At 40.7% G+C, this 23,811-nt stretch overlaps 2 protein-coding genes across 3 annotated transcripts in view; both read right to left on the bottom strand.

The window, feature by feature from the left end:
• The window catches only part of LOC135518330 (E3 ubiquitin-protein ligase MARCHF3-like), a 28,938-nt gene extending 19,396 nt beyond the window's left edge, over positions 1 to 9,542 (bottom strand). Inside the window, exon 1 of one of the 2 annotated variants that reach the window (XM_064943429.1) lies at positions 8,244 to 9,542. The gene's annotated coding sequence lies outside the window, so the exon portion shown is untranslated. The remainder of the gene's footprint in view (positions 1 to 8,243) is intronic. The other variant, XM_064943428.1, reaches the window with a different exon arrangement.
• A 1,253-nt stretch (positions 9,543 to 10,795) lies between these two features.
• On the bottom strand, positions 10,796 to 19,545 carry c28h5orf63 (chromosome 28 C5orf63 homolog). The gene is made up of 4 exons (XM_064943430.1): positions 19,499 to 19,545; positions 13,393 to 13,507; positions 13,168 to 13,224; positions 10,796 to 11,133 (listed from the first exon to the last, which is right to left on the bottom strand). Exons 2-4 carry the CDS (start codon positions 13,498 to 13,500, stop codon positions 10,963 to 10,965), a joined length of 336 nt encoding a protein of 111 aa, XP_064799502.1. The 5' UTR covers positions 13,501 to 13,507; positions 19,499 to 19,545; the 3' UTR covers positions 10,796 to 10,962.
• Between the last annotated feature and the right edge of the window lie 4,266 nt (positions 19,546 to 23,811).

Here is a 23,811-nt window from a genome sequence, read left to right as displayed (position 1 = left end):
GTTTTTAGGTTTGACCAATAACATAGTTAACGTGAGTCATAACACTGTGGTTTGCCTTTTATTGAGGAACCATTGTGCAGAGGCCTATTAACTCGTTTCCCATCTTTCAGAGGTCAGTCTCTCTGCAGCAACAATGTATCGGATAAATTTACCCTGTGTTTGGTCTTTCTAGTCGCCGATCATTTTAAGATAAAGGACAGAGAGGAAAGACTGTGCTTTTTTCAAATTGTGACTCACAGTTATCGGATTGGCTTGAATTCTTCCAGTAAAATGTTGTGTAACTAGGAATTCCCAGATTGTGCCATCACAATGGATAAACAATGGCTTTATTCCATGCAGATTTCCTCAGCCCTCCCCAAAAACAAATCATTCAGTGTGCTACATGTGAATCAGCTCTCAACTGAAACAGAGTATACTGTGTAGAACGATAGCATTCTAAGCTAGCTAGTCCTGACCCCAATCACAGTTTATTACATTTTTTATGTAACATTTATTTAACTAGGAAAGTCAGTTAACAACAAATTCTTATTTACAAAGATGACCTACCAAAAGGCCTCCTGTGGGGACAGGGGCTAGGATAAAAAAATATCTATTTTTATAAAATATAAATATAGGACAAAACACACATCACTGCAAGAAAGACAACACAACACTATATAAAGAGAGACCTAAGACAACAACAGCATGGCAGCAACACATGACAACACAGCATGGTAGCAGCACAAAACAAGGTACAAACATTATTGAGCATAGACAACAGCACAAAAGGCAAAAAGGTAGAGACAACAAAACATCACTCAAAGCAGACAGAACTGTCAGTAAGAGTGTCCATGATTGAGTCTATGAATGAATAGATTGAGATAAAACTGTTCAGTTTGAGTGTTTGTTGCAGCTCGTTCCAGTTGCTAGCGGCAGCGAACTGAAAAGAGGAGCTACCCAGGGATGTGTGTGCTTTGGAGACCTTTAACAGAATGTGACTGGCAGAATGGGTGTTGTATGTGGAGGATGAGGGCTGCAGTAGATGTATCAGATAGGGGGTTAGTGAGTTACAGTACTTGTGAATCAGTCCTCAACTGAAACAGTATAGTGTAGCACAATGGCATGATAAGCCATCTAGGCCTGACCCAAATCACACAGTTAGAGTACTTGTGAATCAGCCCCCAAATGAAACAGTAAACTGAGTAGAGGATAGGATAGCACGATAGCATTCCATGCTAGCTAGCCATGCTGTTTGGCTTCAACTTGAGGTCTCTCCCCCTCTCGCATTTTCTGAGCTCTAGCACTGTGGGAAAGGGACCAGAGAGACTTAAATATAGCTTGTTTGACAGACTGCTTTCCACCACCCCGCTGACCACAGCCGGTAACCTCTAACCAGTCTTAATTCCATCTTTAAGGACGCAGAGTCGTAGATCCCCCCCCTCCTCTTCCTTCCATTCTCAGTGTCCTTTGGGACAAAGTGTGGTTCATTTAAACAGCTAGAGGAAGGGGCACATAGGAAGTAGGCCAGTTTGGTGAGAACTAGCTCTGCAAAAGACTGCACTTCTGGGCTCTCCCTAAGCTTGCATGACCGCATATATAATTCCCCCCCCCCCCACACACACACACACACACACACAATAGTTGTGGTGTCTTAAATCTTTCCAAATGTCTAATCTTTAAGACTAATTGGCTAATAATGCTGTCTGTGAAAACTGCATTTAAACACTTTTCTGGTTTTGGTAGTAAAAGGTTTAAAACAATAACTGATATAGTGTACTGATGCCAAACACAATGTATTAAGGTGGTTTCCGTAGGTGGTGGTCATTTTTTTAGACCTCAAGAGATGTAGGAGGCTCATGTTTTTCAATTTGTTTATTAATTTTCACTCAGCCAAGTGAAACGCACCACAAAGGCTTTTCACATTAGACCAAAAATAATTGTTTCAAAGACAGTGGATATGCATTGGCCAGTCCCAAACCACACACATGAGAACTTCCAACTCTTGTATAGCCGGTTTGTTTTAAACACAATTTAGCTTTTTAGTTTTACTCACACCTTTCAACAGCATGCCAGCAGACAAATTCATTTTCCAAACATCTCTACACACATGGTTAACATTTTTGCATTTTCGAGCATTCAACTCATTTTTTATCGAGAATATCCCATTTCAAATGCCTGTGAGCATCCACTGACTCTAGGCTGGCACAATTATCTACACTGTTCCCACACAACTACACTACAGCATTCCTCTTCAACTAGTGTTTGACCATAACATAGCTGCATACTTTTCTGAGAGAAAACCCCATAGCGACTCGTTTGTGGTTAATCAACCGCAATAAGGAAGTTAATGGATATAAATAGCCAATGTGGGACTGAGTACAAAGGGGCTTTGACTGTGTGTGCCAGGGACAGTGCCCACCCAGCTCTGTGTGTGCTGCCAACCGACCATTGTGGCATGGCAGGAAAAGGACTCCATGCTGCCTTTTGCATGGCATGCTGCCCCGGGCACAAATTAGAGCAAAAAATCTGCCCTTTTGTTTTTCAGATGCCCTTTTAATCCAATACCTCAACAGAAATCCCACATGTATAAATAGGCTACAGTATATCTCTTCGGTTATAGTGGGAAAGGGCTAGACAGGGCTAGCGTTTAGTACAGAACTGCTCAAAGTATGGCTTAAACTGTGGCCTAGCTAACCTAAAACAAGAATTGGCATCCTATATCTTACCACAACATGAGCAAAACCACTGTATCTAGAGAGGCATGGCTGCTGTGTAGCATCTGTATTTGCATTTGTATTCATTATGGATCCCCATTAGTTCCTACCAAGGCAGCAGCTATTCTTCCCGGGGTCCAGCAAAATTAACTGCCTTATACAATTTAACTGCCTTATACAATAAAAACATTACAATACAACAGATTTCACCACAGACTACTCCACTACCACATCTCTACAATACAAAATCAATGTGCGGCAAGGGTAGCCTAGAGGTTAGAGCGTTGGACTAGTAACCCGAAAGGTTGCAAGTTCGAATCCCCGAGCCGACAAGGTACAAATCTGTCGTTCTGCCCCTGAACAGGCAGTTAACCCACTGTTCCTAGGCCGTTATTGAAAATAAGAATTTGTTCTTAACTGACTTGCCTAGTAAAATTTAAAAAATTAAAAATGTGTACGTGTGGGCTTCTGAGTGGCGCAGCTGTCTAAGACACTGCATCTCAGTGATAGAGGGGTCAAGACAGACCCTGGTTCGACAACCAGCTGTGATTGGGAACCCCATAAGCCGGCGCACAATTGGCCCATTGTCGTCTGGGTTTGGCCGGGGTAGGCCGTCATTGTAAATAAGAATTTGTTCTTAACTGACTTGCCTAGTTAAATAAAACATGTAATTGTGTGGATGCCAGTTTGTGTTGCTTCACAGTCTCCACTGTTCCATAAGGTGTAATGCTCTCTCATTACTCTCTGTTTTTAAAAATCTAATTTTACTGCTTACATCAGTTACTTGATGTAGAATATAATTTTTGTTAGTGCTGTTAGTCGCACTTTATTATGGACAGACTTCTCCCCAATATGTTTTGACCATGACAGTTTACAATCCAGGGTTACTTGCTCAATTTCCACATTATTTATTACAAGATTTAGTTGAGGTTTAGTGAATGATTTGTCCCAAATACAACGTATTTAGTTTAAATATTGAGGACCAACTTATTCATTGCCACCCATTCTGAAACAAACTGCAGCTCTTTGTTAAGTGTTGCAGTCGGTGTAGTAGCTGACGTGTATAGTGTTGAGTCCTCCGCATACATAGACACAATGGCTTTACTCAAAGCCAATGGCATGTTGTTTTCATAAAGATTGAAAAAAGTAAGGGGCCTAGATTGCTGCCCTGGGGAATTCCTAATTCGACCTGGATTATGTTGGAGAGGCTTCCATTAAAGAACACCCTCTGTGTTCTGTTAGAGTTAGCTGTCTATCTACAATATAGCAGGGGGTGTAAAGCCATAACACATGTTTTTCCAGCAGCAGACTATGATCGATAATGTCAAAAGCCGCACTGAAGTCTAACAAAAAAAGATTATGGGGGCTGTTATCATCAATTTCTCTCAGCCAATCATCAGTCATTTGTGTAAGTGCTGTGCTTGTTGAAATGTCCTTCCCTATAAGAGTGCGAAAGTCTGTTGTCAATTTGTTTACTGTAAAATAGCATTGTATCTGGTCAAACACAATTTTTTGTAAAAGTTTACTAAGGGTTGTTAACAGGCTGATTGGCCGGCTATTTGAGCCAGTAAAGGGGGCATTAATATTCTTAGGTGGTGGAATTACTTTTGCTTCTTTCCAGGCTTAAATTAGTAGGCTTAAATTGAAAATATGTCAAATAGGAGTGGCAATATTGTCCACTATTATACTCAGTAATTTTCCATCCAAGATGTCAGACCCCAGTGGCTTGTCATTGTTGATAGACAACAATAATTGCTTCACCTCTTCCATACTCACTTTACATAACTCAAAATTACAATGCTTGTCTTTCATAATTTGGTCAGATATACTTGGATGTGTAGTGTCAGTGTTTGTTGCTGGCATGTCATGACTAAGTTTGCTAATGAATGATCATTAAAGTAGTTGGCAATATCAGTCAATTTTGTGATGAATGAGCCATATGATTCAAAGTTTGCATTTTTCCCAAAAATGTCATTGAAGGTGCTCCAAAGCTTTACTATCATTCTTTATGTCATTTATCTTTGTTACATAGTGTAGTTTATTTTTTATTTAGTTTAGTCACATGACTTCTCAATTTGCAATATGTTTGCCAATCGGTTGTGCAGCCAGACTTATTTACCATTCCTCATCACTCTCAACCATACAATTTTTTAATTCCTCACCAATCCACAGGGATTTAACCATTTTTATAGTCATGTTCTTAATGGGTGCTGCTTATCAGTAACTGGAATAAGGAATTTAATAAATGTGTCAAGTGCAGCGTCTGATTGCTCCTCATTACACACCACGGACCGACAAATATTATTTACAGCAACATAGGAATCACCACAAAACTTATTGTGTGACCTCTTATACATTATATTAGACCAAGCCTTTGGAACTTTGGTTTTCCTAGATATGGCTACTATATTGTGATCACTACATCAGATGGATCTGGATACTGCTTTCAAGCACATTTCTGCAGCCTTAGTAAAGATGTGATCAATACATGTTTGATGATTTTATTCCTATGCTGTTTGTAACTACCCTGGTAGGTTGACTGACAACCTGAACCAGGTTGCAGGCACTGGTGACAGTTTGAAACGTTTTTTTTTTTTGATTGGGCAACTTGATGAAAGCCAGTCAATATTTAAATCACCCAGAAAATATACCTCTGTTGATATCAAATACATTATCAAGCATTTCACACGTTATCCAGATACTGACTGTTATCACTTGGTCTATAGCAGCTTCCCACCAGAATGGTCTTCAGGTGAGGAAGATGAACCTGTAGTCATATTACTTCAACAGTATTTAACATGAGATCCTCTCTAATCTTTACAGGAATGTGGTTCTGAATATAAACAGCACCTCCACCACTGTCATTTCTGTATTTTCTGTAGATGTTATAACCATGTTTTGCTACCACTGTAGCATATGTGTCATCTAAGGTATTATCTAAATGGGTTTCAGAGATAGTCAGAATATGAATGTCATCTGCTACTAGAACATTATCTGTGTTTAGGCCCTGGCTGACACATATAATCTATGAGTTGACATACATACCATTTGGCATGAAGGCCTGATTGTCTGTGATGGCTTTTCTAACTGCCATTGATGTCACTGTGCTTTGTGCAATTAATAGAAGGCGTCGAACTGTCGTGGCTCTGAACAGACAAGGGGAGGGGAAACCAACGCGGATATGGATACAGCCCATAGGGGCTAGTGCCTTTAACTCGGAGGGATTACCCCTGTCAATCAGAGGATATTACCGTATCACCACAGAATCACTTAATGTAATAATAATAATATTAATAATAATAATAATAATATTACGCGTCACTGTCAGTTTAATGTGAAACTGCAGGGGATTAGTTTGGCACTGTGCCAGCTGTCAAGTAGTAGATCAAGTCTGAGATAAACAACATCAACATGTCATGATTTGTTTACTCTTCTGGGCCAATCAGAGGAGTGACGAGGAGTGACAAGCTATCCCATTGCATAGCAACAAGCTCTTTGGCGAAATAGGGATTTTGAATGATCAGTTAAATCCAATGGAAAACTAGAGATACTACTTGACCAAAACCACTGTACAGATGTTTTCAGGGGTAAAAAACAACATTGGCCTTGTGCTGGAAGGGTGCCCATTTAGATTGATTCAAATAACTACTACTACTACTGACTATCTATTTGAACACACCCACACACGTAAATTCAAACACACACTGAGAATACTATTTTGGTGCATCTGGGAAGTAGAGCCATATCCAATTCTCCACTATTCTTCACTATTTTATCCCTCCATCTTACCAAGGCACGTACAGATGTACAATGCTATAACACACTAAGGAAACTGACACTTCAGAGAAACCTTGGGAGTGATTGTCATCTGCACAGTCACCACTTCAGATGGGTACTTTTCCCATTTCATGATGGCTGACAGCCATTGAGAATTGGCACAATGCCTGCTACAACAGTGGATTGTGAGACCTGGTAGCCACAGCACTGACCAATCGATATTTTCACAGTAGACACATTGTAGGACACTATAACACTATGCCGTCCTCCCACATACTGCACTGTAAATCTACTTTGTTGCTCCCTGGGGCTGTGTTCTGTGAGCATGGTTGGTGTCAATGCCATTGCTAGTCGGTCAATTCAGGCAGTTAACTGAAATTCCTTTTTTCCATTAAGGAAAATTATAATTTTTGTTGACTAAATTAATTTGATTACAATTGACCTCAGCACTGTCTGTGAGTGACCCCTTGCCTCAATCTAACATTCTCTTCGACATCTTATTTCCTCGTTGTTACTATATGGTCTTCCAAACATAGGAAAGGCATATAATATCAGCCTTTATTTTACACCCCAGCCTATTAGAACCTGACTGTTCTCTGTTACATGACAACTTCTGTTGTTGTGATCCCCCAGGATGCTTTGCATCATTGTTGTCTATGAGGCTCAGGCAGACAACAGAATAGTATTAATCCATCTATCATTTTTATAGCCACAACGATATCCGTTCACCATGTGTTTCACACAAGTTCTAGTCTAACCTTTAGTGTAATTCATATTTTAATCCAAATAATACACCACAGAGATCATTAGTAATGCTAAACTCTCCACATACAGCACAGTGCAATGTGAATATTGGTATTACACAGCCACCACCACCACCATCAACAACAAAACACCAAATTATGGAATTATTGTGGAACAATGGTGTCGCATCCCTCCGATAGAATTCCAGACAGCTGTTCTGGCTTGTGTTGGCCCAACGCCGTATTAACACCAAGTTGGTGTTTCCTTTATTTTGGCAGTTACTTGTAACTAACTATCCATAGTGTGTGTGCGGTCTGTGCACTCAACGTGAAATTGAAATGGGTAATTTGACCGTTTTGCTGTAATAGACACACTTTAAAAGAGTGTGTTAAAGTTAAAAAATAAAATATGTATTTATTTTTAATTAAAAATATAATATTGTCATGTTTTTCAGTCTGTATGTCATCATTGGCTTGGCTGTCCAATTGAAGAAGCCTACACGAGTCAACAATAATGCAACAGCTGAACGCAATGACAACTGTACGAGAAATGCTCTGACTAATTAACTAACGTTCTGGAGCAAATGTGCCCTCGGCCTCATGACAGCATTTTTGGGATTATCACAGACAAGTCCCAAAGAGAGAGCTGCCAAGAAGACTCAAAGAGCAGATACCGTTTTCAGAAAATTGAATGCACTGTACATGTTAGATAAATGAAAGTAGCCTCGCAATTTATCAGACCATTTACAAAAATAACACTCTTTCACGGTGACTATTGACATTGTTCATAAAGACAAGTAATAACATACACAGTACACGTATCCAAAACGCTCTGTTGTCAAAACACTGTTAGATTGTAACACTGTAACTAACATTAGCTTTATGCATTGTGAACCCCATTGCATTGTTTTGACAGCAGGGTGTGTGGGTGTATTGAGCCAGACACAAAACGAAATGTTAATTTTGTTAACTCATGTGCCACACCTTACATTTTACCATTTGTACTTACTAATATCTAAACTATACATACCTTCAGTGTGAGATCCCAAGTCTTCAAATTATGATTATACACACTGCGACGCAAGATGATCAAATAATCGTTTGGTTTAATGTCAGTGATCCACGCCAACTTCCCCCCAGTCAGCTGGTAAATCAAGCCGTCTAGCCAGTCAGACATACAATAACGGTCTCCCCCATCCAATCAGATTATTGCAGAAACAAAACTTGCCACCAATGGGAGGGTCCTCGGCGGAATGATGATCTCGGGTACCTTGGCGTATCCTGGTGGTCTATCCAGGAACTTTCACTTTCAAATCAATTACCGGTACTTGGTTATTATTCATCCAATGTAAGACGGCTGTCTTTTTGATATTTAAAATGTATTGACAAAAGATAATCATCACCATAAGCATGCATTTCACTTAAGAAAATTATAGGCCTATATTTATTTCAGTCAAATAAAAAAATGCCTACAGCTGAAGTCGGAAGTTTACATACACTTATGTTGGAGTCATTAAAACTCGTTTTTCAGCCACCACACATTTCTAGTTAATAACAAACTATAGTTTTGGCAAGTCGATTAGGATATCTACCTTGTGCATGACACAAGTAATTTTTCCAACAATTGTTTACAGACAGATTATTTCACTTATAATTCACTTTATGACAATTCCAGTGGGTCAGAAGTTTGCATACACTAAGTTGTCTGTGCATTTAAACAGCTTGGAAAATATTTAAAAAATGTCATGGCTTTAGAAGCTTCTGATAGGCTAATTGACATAATTTGAGTCAATTGGAAGTGTACCTGTGGATGTATGTCAAGGCCTACCTTCAAACTCAGTGCCTCTTTGCTTGACATGGGAAAATCAAAAGAAATCAGCCAAAACCTCAGAAAGAAAAATTGTAGACCTACACAAGTCTGGTTCATCCTTGGGAGCTATTTCCAAAAGCCTGAAGGTACCACGTTCATCTGTACAAACAATAGTACGCAAGTATAAACACCATGGGACCATGCAGCCATCATACTGCTCAGGAAGGAGATGCATTCTGTCTCCTAGAGATGAACGTACTTTGGTGTGAAGATGCTGGAGGAAACAGGTACAAAAATATCTATATCCACACTAAAACGAGTCCTATATCGACATAACCTGAAAGGCCACTCAGCAAGGAAGAAGCCACTGTTCCAAAACCGCCATAAAAAAGCCAGACTACGGTTTGCAACTGCACATGGGGACAAAGATCGTAGTTTTTGGAGAAATGTCCTCTGGTCTTATGAAACAAAATAGAACTGTTTGGCCAAAATGACCATCGTTATGTTTGGAGGAAAAAGGGGGAGGCTTGCAAGCTGAGGAACACCATCCCAACCGTGAAGCACGGGGGTGGCAGCATCATGTTGTGGGGGTGCTTTGCTGCAGGAGGGACTGGTGCACTTCACAAAATAGATGGCATTATGAAGGAGGAAAATGATGTGGATATATTGAGCAACATCTCAAGAAGTTAAAGCTTGGTCGCAAATGGGTCTTCCAAATGGACAATGACCCCAAGCATACTTCCAAAGTTGTTGCAAAATGGCTTAAGGACAACAAAGTCAACATATTGGAGTGGCCATCATAAAGCCCTGACCTCAATCCCATAGAAAATGTGTGGGCAGAATTGAAAAAGCGTGTGCGAGCAAGGAGGCCTACAAACCTGATTCAGTTTCACCAGCTCTGTCAGGAGGAATGGGCCAAAATGTACCCAACTTATTGTGGGAGGCTTGTGGAAGGCTACCCAAAACATTTGACCCAAGTTAAACAGTTTAAAGGCAATGCTACAAAATACTAATTGAGTGTATGTAAACTTCTGACCCACTGAGAATGTGATGAAAGAAATAAAAGCTGAAATAAATCATTCTCAATAATTCTCTCTGCTACTATTCTGACATTTCACATTCTTTAAATGAAGTGGTGATCCTAACTGACTTAAAATAGGGAATTCTTACTAGGATTAAATGTCAGGAATTGTGAAAAACTGAGTTTAAATGTATTTGGCAAAACTTCCGACTTCAACTGTACATATAATTTTTATTTAACCTTTATTTAACTAGGCAAGTTAGTTAAGAACAAATTCTTATTTTAAATGACGGCCTACCCCGGCCAAACCCGGATGATGCTGGGCCACTCGGGAGTCAGTAGGCCATAACTGTATATTTAAAGAGGGAATGCTTAGTTGCTACTTTCATTTTTGGACTTATAAAATAATGATATATATACATTAATCTTTGAAGAATATAACTTATTTTTAACCTTTATTTAACCAGGCAAGTCAGTTAAGAACAAATTCTTATTTTCAATGACGGCCTGGGAACAGTGGGTTAACTGCCTGTTCAGGGGCAGAACGACAGATTTGTACCTTGTCAGCTCGGGGGTTTGAACTCGCAACCTTCCAGTTACTAGTCCAACGCTCTAACCACTAGGCTACCCTGCCTCATGAGCTTTGTTCAACTGTCACACTCCATGAGAACCCAAAATAGAAGCTTATTTTACTCCCAATAATTGTAAACAATGTAAATGCAAACAAACACTGAATAGCCTTAAAAGAAAATGGTTAAAACGATCATTTTAATATCATGCATGGTCTGACCTTGCATCTATATCTCTGTCCATGAATTTGAGCATAGTTATAGTGCCCATCCCTCAGTTCTTTACCAAAACACAGGTGGGGTGACCTGGATTCTAGCTTTAAGTAGGCTACACTATTGCAAAGTCATTTTATTGTTGTTCTTCATCCACTTCAGCCAACCGTTTTTCCAGGAGTGAAGTGCTAACTCTGTGCATCATTAGAAACTGTCCATTCAGATGGAAAACTGGGATGTCGTATTTGTATCTGTCCCACCAAATTTTGTTCTCCGGCAGTGTGATATCTACCTGCAGAAAAATATACTGTAAATAACAGAAATAAAAGAAGACATTCATTAGTAAATTGACCTTTTCATAATACACTGAGTATACCAAACATTAGACACATCTTCTGAATATGGAGTTGCACCGCCCCCTTTTTGCCCTCAGAACAGCCTCAATTCGTCGGGGCCTGGACTCCAATGTGTCCAGCGTTCTACAGAGAAGCTGGCACATGGTAACTACTATGCTTCCCACAGTTGCGTCAAGTTGGCTGGATGTCCTTTGGGTGGTGGACCATTCTCGATATACACAGGAAACTGTTGAGCGTAAAAAGCCCAGCAGTGTTGCCGTTCTTGACACAAACCAGTACACATGGTACATACTACCATACCCCGTTCAAAGGAACTTCAATCTTTTGTCTTGCCCATTCACACTCTGAATGGCACACATACACAATCCATGTCTCAACTGTCTCAAAGCGTAATGTTTTGAACACTCAGTGCTTTCGGAAATATTCAGACCACTTTACTTTTTACACATTTTGGTACGTTACAGCCTTACTCTAAAATTGATTAAATTGTTTTCTTTCCTCTTCAATCTACACACAATACCCCATAATGACAAAGCAAAAAAAGGTATTTTGAAATGTTTGAAAATGTATTTTTTTTTAATTCCCAAAAATATCACATTTAAATAGGTATTCAGACCCTATACTCAGTACTTTGTTGAAGTACCTTTGGCAGCAATTACAGCATCGAGTCTTCTCTGGTATGACGCTACAAGCTTGGCACACCTGTATTTGGGGAGTTTCTCCCATTCTTCTCTGCAGATCCTCTCAAGCTCTGTCAGGTTGGATGGGGAGCATCGCTGCACAGCTATTTTCAGGTCTCTCCAGAGAGGTTCGATCGGGTTCAAGTCCGGGCTCTGGCTGGGCCACTCAAGGACATTCAGAGACTTGTCCCAAAGCCACTCCTGCATTGTCTTGGCTGTGTGCTTAGGGTCATTGCCCTGTTGGAAGGTGAACCTTCACCCCAGTCTGAGGTCCTCAGCGCTCTGGAGCAGGTTTTCATCAAGGATCTCTCTGTACTTTGATCCGTTTATCTTTCCCTCGATCCTGACTAATGTCCCAGTCCCTGCTGCTGAAAAACATCCCTCACCATAGGGATGGTGCCAGGTTTCCTCCAGACATTCCGCTTGGCATTTAGGCCAAAGAGTTCGATCTTGGTTTCATCAGACCTGAGAATCTTGTTTCTTATGGTCTGGGAGTCCTTCAGATGACCTTTGGCAAACTCCAAGCAGGCTGTCATGTGCCTTTTACTGAGGAGTGGCTTCCGTCTGGCCACTCTACCATAAAGGCCTGAATGGTGGAGTGCTGCAGAGATGGTTGTCCTTCTGTAAGGTTCTCACATCTCCACAGAGGAACTCTTGAGCTCTGTCAAAGTGACCATTGGGTTCTTGGTCACCTCCCTGACCAAGGCCCTTCTCCCCCGATTGATTGGTTGGGCAGAGCGGCCAGCTCTTGGAAGAGTCTTGGTGGTTCCAAACTTCTTCCATTTAAGAATGATGTCGGCCACTGTGTTCTTGGGGACCTTCAATGCTGCAGAAATGTTTTGGTACCCTTCCCCAGATCTGTGCCTCGACACAATCCTGTCTCGACTCTCTAAGGACAATTCCCTCGACCTCAAGGCTTGGTTTTTGCATTGACATGCACTGTCAACTGTGGGACCTTATATAGACAGGTGTATGCCTTTCGAAATCATGTCCAATCAATTTAATTTACCACAGGTGGACTCTAACCAAGTTGTAGAAACATCTCAAGGATGGTCAATGGAAACAGGATGCACCTGAGCTTAATTTCAAGTATCATAGCAAAGGATTTGAATACTTATGGAATGTACTTTGTCATTATGGGGTATTGTGTATAGATTGATGAGGGGGGAAAAACTATTTAATCCATTTTTGAAACAGGCTGTAATGTAATAAAATGTGGAAAAAGTCAAGGTGCCATTTAGCAGACACTTATCCAATTGTTCAGCAAACATTTAAGGTGCATTTTTCTGAGAAACATAACCTCACCCTGTGTTTGTATGGTTCAAGGACTTCTTTTGCTTCATCACACAATGGGCATGGATCCTGGAAAATTGTTAAATACATATATCAGTAGTGCTAACTAATGCATTCATCACTTTGCCTATAAAAAGCACGCAAAAAATGTGTCAAGCAAAACCACGAATATGAACATTATTAATTAAAAATATGAATATTATCTGATCATTTAAATTACTCAACAATTCACATTACCTTGGTAAAAAGCGTTAAAGTAGGTAAGTACGTTTGGGAGAAGAGTCTTCTAAGCAGATGAGCAGAACTCTTTGTCCCGTGGAGAGTCCTCGGCAAGACCAAATGCATTGTCTGTCTGCAAAGTAGACAATTACTGGTTCAGACATGTAGGCTTGGCACTACTTTATATGCTCTCTGTTACCTGGAGTTGCATGACAAATGGTCCAGGTACACAAGTACAATGCCCACTACAGTAAAAGGTGACCCCAAAGTGATATATCATTAAGAAATTGTGGATTATTTTGATAACTTTGGAAGTTCGGTTCGGTAAATGGCGACTGGATACTTAGGAGTATTCTTGATTACTCGGAATGTCCGGTTCAGGTCGTATCCTTCATGTTTGCTTCCGTGGGTCCATAGGAAGTTTAGATAATTTATTCCATTAGATTCCCTGATATTTAATTAATACACATCCTATGTAATGAATAAGGTGCCAGCTACAGACCTTTTTAATTTGAGGGAATCTCGTATTCTTGAGTTAGCTCAAATGCGGATCAAGAAAAATAATAATGGTCTTAACATTAATTCGACAAGTGATGAAATACTTGATTACTGGCAAACAATTGGCATCCATAAAAAGGAGGCGAAGAAAAAACGAATTCTAGAAGTTTGTGTAAAAAAAACAACAACATTGTATAGTCTACACATGTAGTCATAGTCTAATCATTTGTGAAATATGGTATTTTCATCAATTTCCTAATTTACACACAGGTGTGTATGGACAGTGATTTCAAAAGTTATGAACATGTGTTGTGAGGTGGACATGTAAATAATATATAAAGTACCTGCCAAAAGTTTGGACACACCGACTCATTCAAGGGTTTTTCTTTATTTTGACTATTTTCTACATTCTACATAGTGAAAAATTATAGTGAAGACATCAAAATGATAGAATAACACATATGGAATCATGTAGTAACCAAAAATGTGTTAAACAAATCAAAATATATTTTAGATTCTTCAAAGTAGCCACCCTTTCTTTGCCTTGATGACAGCTTGACCTACTTGAACTAACAGACACAATTTCTGAGGCTGGTAACTCTAATGAACTTATCCTCTGCAGCAGTAGTAACTCTGGGTCTTCCTTTCCTGTGGTGGTCCTCATGAGAGCCAGGTTCATCATAGCGCTTGATTGTTTGTTCGACTGCCCTTGAAGAAACATAAAGTTCTTGACATTTTCCGTATTGATATATTTTGATTTGTTTAGTCGAACGTGTTATTTCTTACATTAGTACCTCAGGTCATCTTAGGTTTCATTACATACAGCCGAGAAGAACTACTGTATATAAGATCAGCGTCAACTCACCATCAGTACGACCAAGAATATGTTTTTCGTGATGCGGATCCTGTGTTCTGCCTTACAAACAGGACAACGGAATGGATCGCATGCAGCGACCCCAAAAACGACTCCGAAAAAGAGGGAAACGTAGCGGTCTTCTGGTCAGACTACGGAGACGGGCACATCGTGCCCCACTTCCTAGCATTCTTCTTGCCAATGTCCAGTCTCTTGACAACAAGGTTGATGAAATCCGAGCAAGGGTAGCATTCCAGAGGGACATCAGAGACTGTAACGTTCTGTGCTTCACGGAAACATGGCTCACTGGAGAGACGCTATCCGATGCGGTGCAGCCAACGGGTTTCTCCACGCATCGCGCCGACAGAAACAAACACCTTTCTGGTAAGAAGAGGGGTGGGGGTGTATGCCTTATGGCTAACGAGGCATGGTGCGATGAAAGAAACATACAGGAACTCAAATCCTTCTGTTCACCTGATTTAGAATTCCTCACAATCAAATGTAGACCGCATTACCTACCAAGAGAATTCTCTTCAATTATAATCACAGCCGTATATATCCCCCCCCAAGCAGACACATCGATGGGTCTGAACGAACTTTATTTAACTCTTTGCAAACTGGAAACCATTTATCCGGAGGCTGCATTCATCGTTGTTGGGGATTTTAACAAGGCTAATCTGAAAACTAGACTCCCTAAATTTTATCAGCATATCGATTGCGCAATAAGGGGCGGAAAAACCTTGGATCACTGTTACTCTAACTTCCGCGACGCATATAAGGCCCTGCCCCGCCCCCCTTTCGGAAAAGCTGACCACGACTCCATTTTGCTGATACCTGCCTACAGACAAAAGCTAAAAAAAGAAGCTCCCACGCTGAGGTCTGTCCAACGCTGGTCCGACCAAGCTGACTCCACACTGCTTCCATCACGTGGACTGGGACATGTTTCGTATTGCGTCAAATAACAACATTGACGAATACGCTGATTCGGTGTGCGAGTTCATTAGAACCTGCGTTGAAGATGTCGTTCCCATAGCAACGATTAAAACATTCCCTAACCAGAAACCTTGGATTGATGGCAGCATTCGTGTGAAACTGAAAGCGCGAACCACTGCTTTCAATCAGGGCAAGGTGTCTGGTAACATGACTGAATACAAACAATGCAGCTATTCCCTCCGTAAGGCTATCAAACAAGCTAAGCGTCAGTACAGAGACAAAGTATAATCCCAATTCAACGGCTCAGACACAAGAGGCATGTGACAGGGTCTACAGTCAATCACGGACTACAGGAAGAAATCCAGCCCAGTCACGGACCAGGATGTCTTGCTCCCAGGCAGACTAAATAACTTTTTTGCCCGCTTTGAGGACAATACAGTGCCACTGACACTGCCTGCAACGGAAAAATGCGGTCTCTCCTTCACTGCAGCCGAGGTGAGTAAAACATTTAAACGTGTTAACCCTCGCAAGGCTGCAGGCCCAGACGGCATCCCCAGCCGCGCCCTCAGAGCATGCGCAGACCAGCTGGCTGGTGTGTTTACGGACATATTCAATCAATCCCTATACCAGTCTGCTGTTCCCACATGCTTCAAGAGGGCCACCATCGTTCCTGTTCCCAAGAAAGCTAAGGTAACTGAGCTAAACGACTACCGCCCCGTAGCACTCACTTCCGTCATCATGAAGTGCTTTGAGAGACTAGTCAAGGACCATATCACCTCCACCCTACCTGACTCCCTAGACCCACTCCAATTTGCTTACCGCTCAAATAGGTCCACAGACGATGCAATCTCAACCACACTGCACACTGCCCTAACCCATCTGGACAAGAGGAATACCTATGTGAGAATGCTGTTCATCGACTACAGCTCGGCATTCAACACCATAGTACCCTCCAAGCTCGTCATCAAGCTCGAGACCCTGGGTCTCGACCCGCCCTGTGCAACTGGGTACTGGACTTCCTGACGGGCCGCCCCAGGTGGTGAGGGTAGGTAACAACATCTCCTCCCCGCTGATCCTCAACACTGGGGCCCCACAAGGGTGCGTTCTGAGCCCTCTCCTGTACTCCCTGTTCACCCACGACTGCGTGGCCACGCACGCCTCCAACTCAATCATCAAGTTTGCGGACGACACAACAGTGGTAGGCTTGATTACCAACAACGACGAGACGGCCTACAGGGAGGAGGTGAGGGCCCTCGGAGTGTGGTGTCAGGAAAATAACCTCACACTCAACGTCAACAAAACTAAGGAGATGATTGTGGACTTCAAGAAACAGCAGAGGGAACACCCCCTATCCACATCGATGGAACAGTAGTGGAGAGAGTAGCAAGTTTTAAGTTCCTCGGCATACACATCACAGACAAACTGAATTGGTCCACTCACACAGACAGCATCGTGAAGAAGGCGCAGCAGCGCCTCTTCAACCTCAGGAGGCTGAAGAAATTCGGCTTGTCACCAAAAGCACTCACAAACTTCTACAGAGGCACAATCGAGAGCATCCTGGCGGGCTGTATCACCGCCTGGTACGGCAACTGCTCCGCCCTCAACCGTAAGGCTCTCCAGAGGGTAGTGAGGTCTGCACAACGCATCATCGGGGGCAAACTACCTGCCCTCCAGGACACCTACACCACCTGATGTTACAGGAAGGCCATAAAGATCATCAAGGACATCTACCACCCGAGCCACTGCCTGTTCACCCCGCTATCATCCAGAAGGCGAGGTCAGTACAGGTGCATCAAAGCTGGGACTGAGAGACTGAAAAACAGCTTCTATCTCAAGGCCATCAGACTGTTAAACAGCCACCACTAACATTGAGTGGCTGCTGCCTACACACTGACACTTTAATAATGGGAATTGATGGGAAATGTTGTAAATATATCACTAGCCACTTTAAACAATGCTACCTTATATAATGTTACTTACCTTACATTATTCATCTCATATGCATACGTATATACTGTACTCTATATCATCGACTGCATCCTTATGTAATACATGTATCACTAGCCACTTTAACTATGCCACTTTGTTTACATACTCATCTCACATGTATATACTGTACTCGATACCATCTACTGTATCTTGCCTATGCTGCTCTGTACCATCACTCATTCATATATCCTTATGTACATATTCTTTATCCCCTTACACTGTGTATAAGACAGTAGATTAGGAATTGTTAGTTAGATTACTTGTTGGTTATTACTGCATTGTCGGAACTAGAAGCACAAGCATTTCGCTACACTCGCATTAACATCTGCTAACCATGTGTATGTGACAAATAAAATTTGATTTGAACAAACAATCAAGCGCTATGATGAACCTGGCTCTCACTTCTTTGGTTCTTTGGCACTTCTTTGGTTACTACATGATTCCACAAGTGTTATTTCATAGTTTTGATGTCTTCTCTATTATTATACAATGTAGAAAATAGTAAAAAATAAAGAAAAACCCTGGAATGAGTAGGTGTGTCCAAACTTTTGACTGCTACTTTTTTTTATTAAGCTTATGTATGTCCACAAGTGCAGCACTAATGCAAAATCTTTATGTCTGTTTTTTAGTAGTATGTGGTTTGGTTGTGTCTCCTGTAGGCCTCTTTGCCAAACATAATATTTAGGCTGCTAATGAATGTCTTAGTCTGCTAATGAATGTCTTAGGCTGCTAATGAATGTCTTAGTCTGCTAATGAATGTCTTAGGCTGCTAATGAATGTCTTAGGCTGCTAATGAATGTCTTAGTCTGCTAATGAATGTCTTAGTCTGCTAACGAATGTCTTAGGCTGCTAATGAATGTCTTAGGCTGCTAATGAATGTCTTAGTCTGCTAATGAATGTCTTAGGCTGCTAATGAATGTCTTAGGCTGCTAATGAAACGTCTCTTTGACCGGAACGTTACGTGTTTATTAATGTTCTCTCTGCACTGTGTGCTGGAGCACCCATTCTAGTTTTCACTTTTCCCAACCTGTGACCTGTGCATATTTTGTATTTATTTTTCTACTCACTTATTTCTGAGTGAAAGTGTGTTGTCTGTCCTGAGCTGAAGGTTGGTGAGCTGCTTCTTAACCAGATGGAAGAAAATTAGCTATGGTCCAGCATTGAATGTCTTGTAATGCTTGTTAATGCTTTATAACTTAAGCTTGATGCCTTGTATGTAATCCCTTCATTTTCCAAAGTAATTAAATACACTTGTATTTAGGATTCCATTCTCAGACATTTCTTGATTGCTTATTAGTGTAACTCAAATATATTGTTCTTCCATATTGCTAAATCATCTTTATGGAGTCAGATAAACATTTTAATTGGCTAATTGCTTAGTCTTATTACTAGTCACATGTGAGGTATTTATACTATCATATATACTGTATATACACATGTCAAAAATATTAGGGCTACAGACATTCAGATATTATTGCATTTCAAAAGCATATCGATTGCTATAATGACCTCTCTTTGCATTGTGAAGGGTAACCCGAGTATTAAGATAGCCATATTTCCTCTCAAATTTCTCCACATATAAATCTAAAGCACTGGGTAAATCTGTCAGAAATCAACTAATTTATTAAAAACAGTAGCGCCGATTGCATAGGATGTCGCTCTCCTGTTTGGCTGCAATGTGTATTTTTAGCGTAGACCTGTGCCTTGAGGTAGTAAATAAACCTACCGCTGTATCTATGTTTATGTTTCTCTATGAAATGTTTTTATCCAGTATAAAAATGTACGCACGTCAAAAGCCTGGCAGTATTTGAGTTATTTGTGTAAAAGAGTAGAGTTTATGAAATATCTCACCTATGAGAGGACAACCAGGCGTGACAAAACAGAGGAAAAAGGAACGCAAATGTAGGTGATACCTATTGGTTGACTGTCATTTTACTTCCTGTTCAAGGGAGTGCCACTATTGGACAATTTTCTGTCCATCAAATAAAGTTAAACCTACACGCGGCAGTATTGTGGAAACGTGTACAATCAGCGGTTACAAAGTTTCCATTCATAAAATGACAAATGACAGTCAGATAGATGGGTGCCCCCATTTGTTAAACAGTAGCAAGTGTTTAGCCTTTTGTTTTTTGTATATGACAAACCTTAATTTGCAGTGCATTTCTTTCCCAATCAATATTGATAATGGACATAATTTGGAAATGGGTATTACTTGTAGTATATAGTATTAACAAATAATACTATTTTACAGTGATGACCTATATCCTAGATATTCATACTGCATGTAAACCCCCTCAAAACAATCCTGGTATTGAAAATATGTCAGCTGAAGGCTCACTGTCTGCACTGAAATATTTAATAATAATAACAAAGACCTTTTGAATGTTGACAAGTAAGCGAGGTCAAGCCCCATCATTTGACACTCACACAAACACGCACACACACACACACACACGCTTTTACCTTATTACACATGTACTACATTTAGTAAACAGATGTCAAAGAGTCAGTAGCCTAATAACACCTCATTTATTTATTTTTATTTCACTTTATTTAACCAGGTAGGCTAGTTGAGAACAAGTTCTCATTTGCAACTGCGACCTGTCCAAGATAAAGCATAGCATAATGTAAGTTATTATGCAACCAGACCAGTCTTTATGCAGTTATTTTGGGATTGGATGATCAAGGTGTGCCACACTGAATCCAACCTCAGCGTAAATACAACAATCTGAAACAAATAACTAATGATCTGGTGCGGCTAATCCACTAGTATCGAAAACCTGACTCTAGGCAACAGTGACCAGTCAGGTTGGGTTTTCGAGACTACTAATGCACAGCATGGAGTTTGTTTGGCTGCTGAGAGCGTGCAACAGTGACCAGTCAGGTTGGGTTTTCGAGACTACTAATGCACAGCATGGAGTTTGTTTGGCTGCTGAGAGCGTGCAACAGTGACCAGTCAGGTTGGGATTTTCGAAACTTCTAATGCACAGCATGGAGTTTGTTTGGCTGCTGAGAGCGTGCAACAGTGACCAGTCAGGTTGGGTTTCCGAGACTACTAATGCACAGCATGGAGTTTGTTTGGCTGCTGAGAGCGTGCAGCCACTGCCAGTGTCATGGACGAGACCGCACGGCTCTCAAACTGTGTGAGCGAGGGATTTAGCTCTCCAAAGCCTACTGATTTTAAAGGAGTAGAGTAATATAACACAATGTATATTGATCTGATGAAACATTTTAAGCCTTTCCACCTTCATCATCACCTGTATCCATTATGCTACTAGGACAACGGACTAGGACAGTTGTCATTTGATTGTGCCTTTACAGACTACACATGTAGCCATAGACTATTCATTCATGCAATATGGAATAATAATCAATGACTAATTTACACCCAGGTGTGCATGGACAGTCATTTCAAAAGTTATGAACATGCATCGTGAGGAGTGAGGCAGACCTCTTTTTTTTAAACTTAAAGTTGACGTAATATATGTCCACAAGTGCAGAACTTATGTCCATCTTTTAGCAGTATGAGGTTTGGTTGTGTCTCCTGTAGGCCTCTTTGCCAAACAGAATATTTAGGCTGCTAATGAATGTCTTAGTCTGCTAATGAATGTCTTAGGCTGCTAATGAATGTCTTAGTCTGCTAATGAATGTCTTAGTCTGCTAATGAATGTCTTAGGCTGCTAATGAATGTCTTAGGCTGCTAATGAATGTCTTAGGCTGCTAATGAATGTCTTAGTCTGCTAATGAATGTCTTAGTCTGCTAATGAATGTCTTAGTCTGCTAATGAATGTCTTAGGCTGCTAATGAATGTCTTAGTCTGCTAATGAATGTCTTAGTCTGCTAATGAATGTCTTAGTCTGCTAATGAATGTCTTAGGCTGCTAATGAATGTCTTAGTCTGCTAATGAATGTCTTAGGCTGCTAATGAATGTCTTAGTCTGCTAATGAATGTCTTAGTCTGCTAATGAATGTCTTAGTCTGCTAATGAATGTCTTAGGCTGCTAATGAATGTCTTAGTCTGCTAATGAATGTCTTAGTCTGCTAATGAATGTCTTAGTCTGCTAATGAATGTCTTAGGCTGCTAATGAATGTCTTAGGCTGCTAATGAATGTCTTAGGCTGCTAATGAATGTCTTAGTCTGCTAATGAATGTCTTAGGCTGCTAATGAATGTCTTAGTCTGCTAATGAATGTCTTAGTCTGCTAATGAATGTCTTAGTCTGCTAATGAATGTCTTAGTCTGCTAATGAATGTCTTAGGCTGCTAATGAATGTCTTAGGCTGCTAATGAAAGGTCTCTTTGACCGGAACGTTACGTGTTTATTAATGTTCTCTCTGCACTGTGTGCTGGAGCACCCATTCTAGTTTTCACTTTTCCCAACCTGACACTTCAGGTGTGCACGTTTTTATTTTTACTCTCTTATTTGTGAGTGAAAGTGTGTTGTCTATCCAGAGCTGAAGGTTTGAGAGCAGCTTCTTAACCAGATGGAAGAATAAGATGAGCTATGGTCCAGCACAGAGAAAATGCCGCAACACAGGATGTGAAAAGTCAGAGCTGTCTATTCTGTAAGGCTCTGTGCTAAACTGTACTACCATCTATAGGATTTTAAAAGCAACAGCACATGAAACTCAATATCATGAATGCAAGATTATAAATGTGACACATTTTCAATTTATGTTTCGTGGCAGGCTTTAAATGCGAAGGACACAATGCATTTCACAAGGACATGAGGTAGCCTAACGGTTCAGGGTTCAGGGTTCACACAAGTCCCTCTATATTTCACACTGTAGGTGGAAGACCTACACACATTTTTGGATGACTTCTGACACTGGGCAAGCAACCTATACCGTGAGGATGCCTTCAAGGACCTAGTCATACACTTTGAGGAGATGGGCAACCACTCTGTCCTCTGCTCTCTCTTGTAGATCATAATTAGGCAAATATAATATAGGAGCCTACTTGTTATGGGAGAACTTTGGAAAAACATTGAAATAAAATTCTCTGAAGTATAGTGCCACAATTTATATTTCTCACATTCTCACAAATGCACATGGTTTGTAATGTTGATTTCAGTTGATTTCTGGTTGAAGATGTTGGTAATGGAGATAACTGTTCTCTGTCTTGTTCTCTCTGTCCATGTCACGTGGCATTAGAACTGCTTGAGGCCAATACAGCAGATTGGCATGTTGCCTCGTGAGCCACCCGTAACGGTTGACAGTGAAGACACGTCATGTAAGTTACTGCTTCAGTGAAACAGACAGACACAGAGAGAGAGACCCGAGAGAGAATGGTCCAAATACACTACTTTAGACCATGCTACTATTGAATGTCTTGGCAAAGGTCTCTTTGACTGTACTAATGTGCTGGAGTACTACAAAATGAATCATCCTGGGTCGTGTTCAGTAAGACACACCGTAGACAAACTGTAAACAAACAAAAAATATTTCTTAATTGGACAAGCCCCCCAAAATATAATTTGATGCATAGTGAACATGACCCTCCTTAAACAGTGTCCAGAAACAGCTTACCTCACTGAATGTGGCCACAATTCACTATAGATGGGATCTGTGCATCAACACTGTAACATTATGGGAAATGTAGTCAAATCTTAGCCCAACGAAGAGGAGGAGCCTATTAATTAGTATGAAATTTCCTCCCTCTTGCTGTTTTAACTTTGCTAAAAGATGGCTATTTTCTCTGTATACTGTGTTGCTTAGGGTGTCCATCATTCTTCCAGGCACGTCAACAGAATGTCAAGCAGAGGACAGATAAATGTTTTCCAGCAGACAAAACATACTTCAGGATGAAACGACGTTGGTGGAAGAATCCGTGATTGTCGCTTTGCTTCACGCAACGAATGACTGTGGAGATGGATGGGAGCTACTATGAACCAGCTCCTTAGGAGAAACTACAAGAAGGGAAAGGATTTGTCCCATAATTTGGCACTATTATGATCATTGGTTCTGTTTGATTTACAAATACACTGTTTGGAACTGTTGACACTAAAATACAGGTCAAATAAAGACCACCTGCTCCACAGAAAATCATACTATCTTGTGTGAGCCTTATAGAGATTAGGAAGTTCAGTCATTCGATTTGGGGCCTTGGTCCTTGACACACACATTGTGCATTGGTACCATATAACATACAGAGACATATACCCAGAA

The sequence above is a fragment of the Oncorhynchus masou genome, chromosome 28, assembly GCF_036934945.1.
Source record: "Oncorhynchus masou masou isolate Uvic2021 chromosome 28, UVic_Omas_1.1, whole genome shotgun sequence".
Classification (NCBI taxonomy): domain Eukaryota; kingdom Metazoa; phylum Chordata; class Actinopteri; order Salmoniformes; family Salmonidae; genus Oncorhynchus; species Oncorhynchus masou.
Note: the sequence above shows the minus strand (reverse complement) of the source record. Positions and strands in the feature narration are given on the sequence as shown.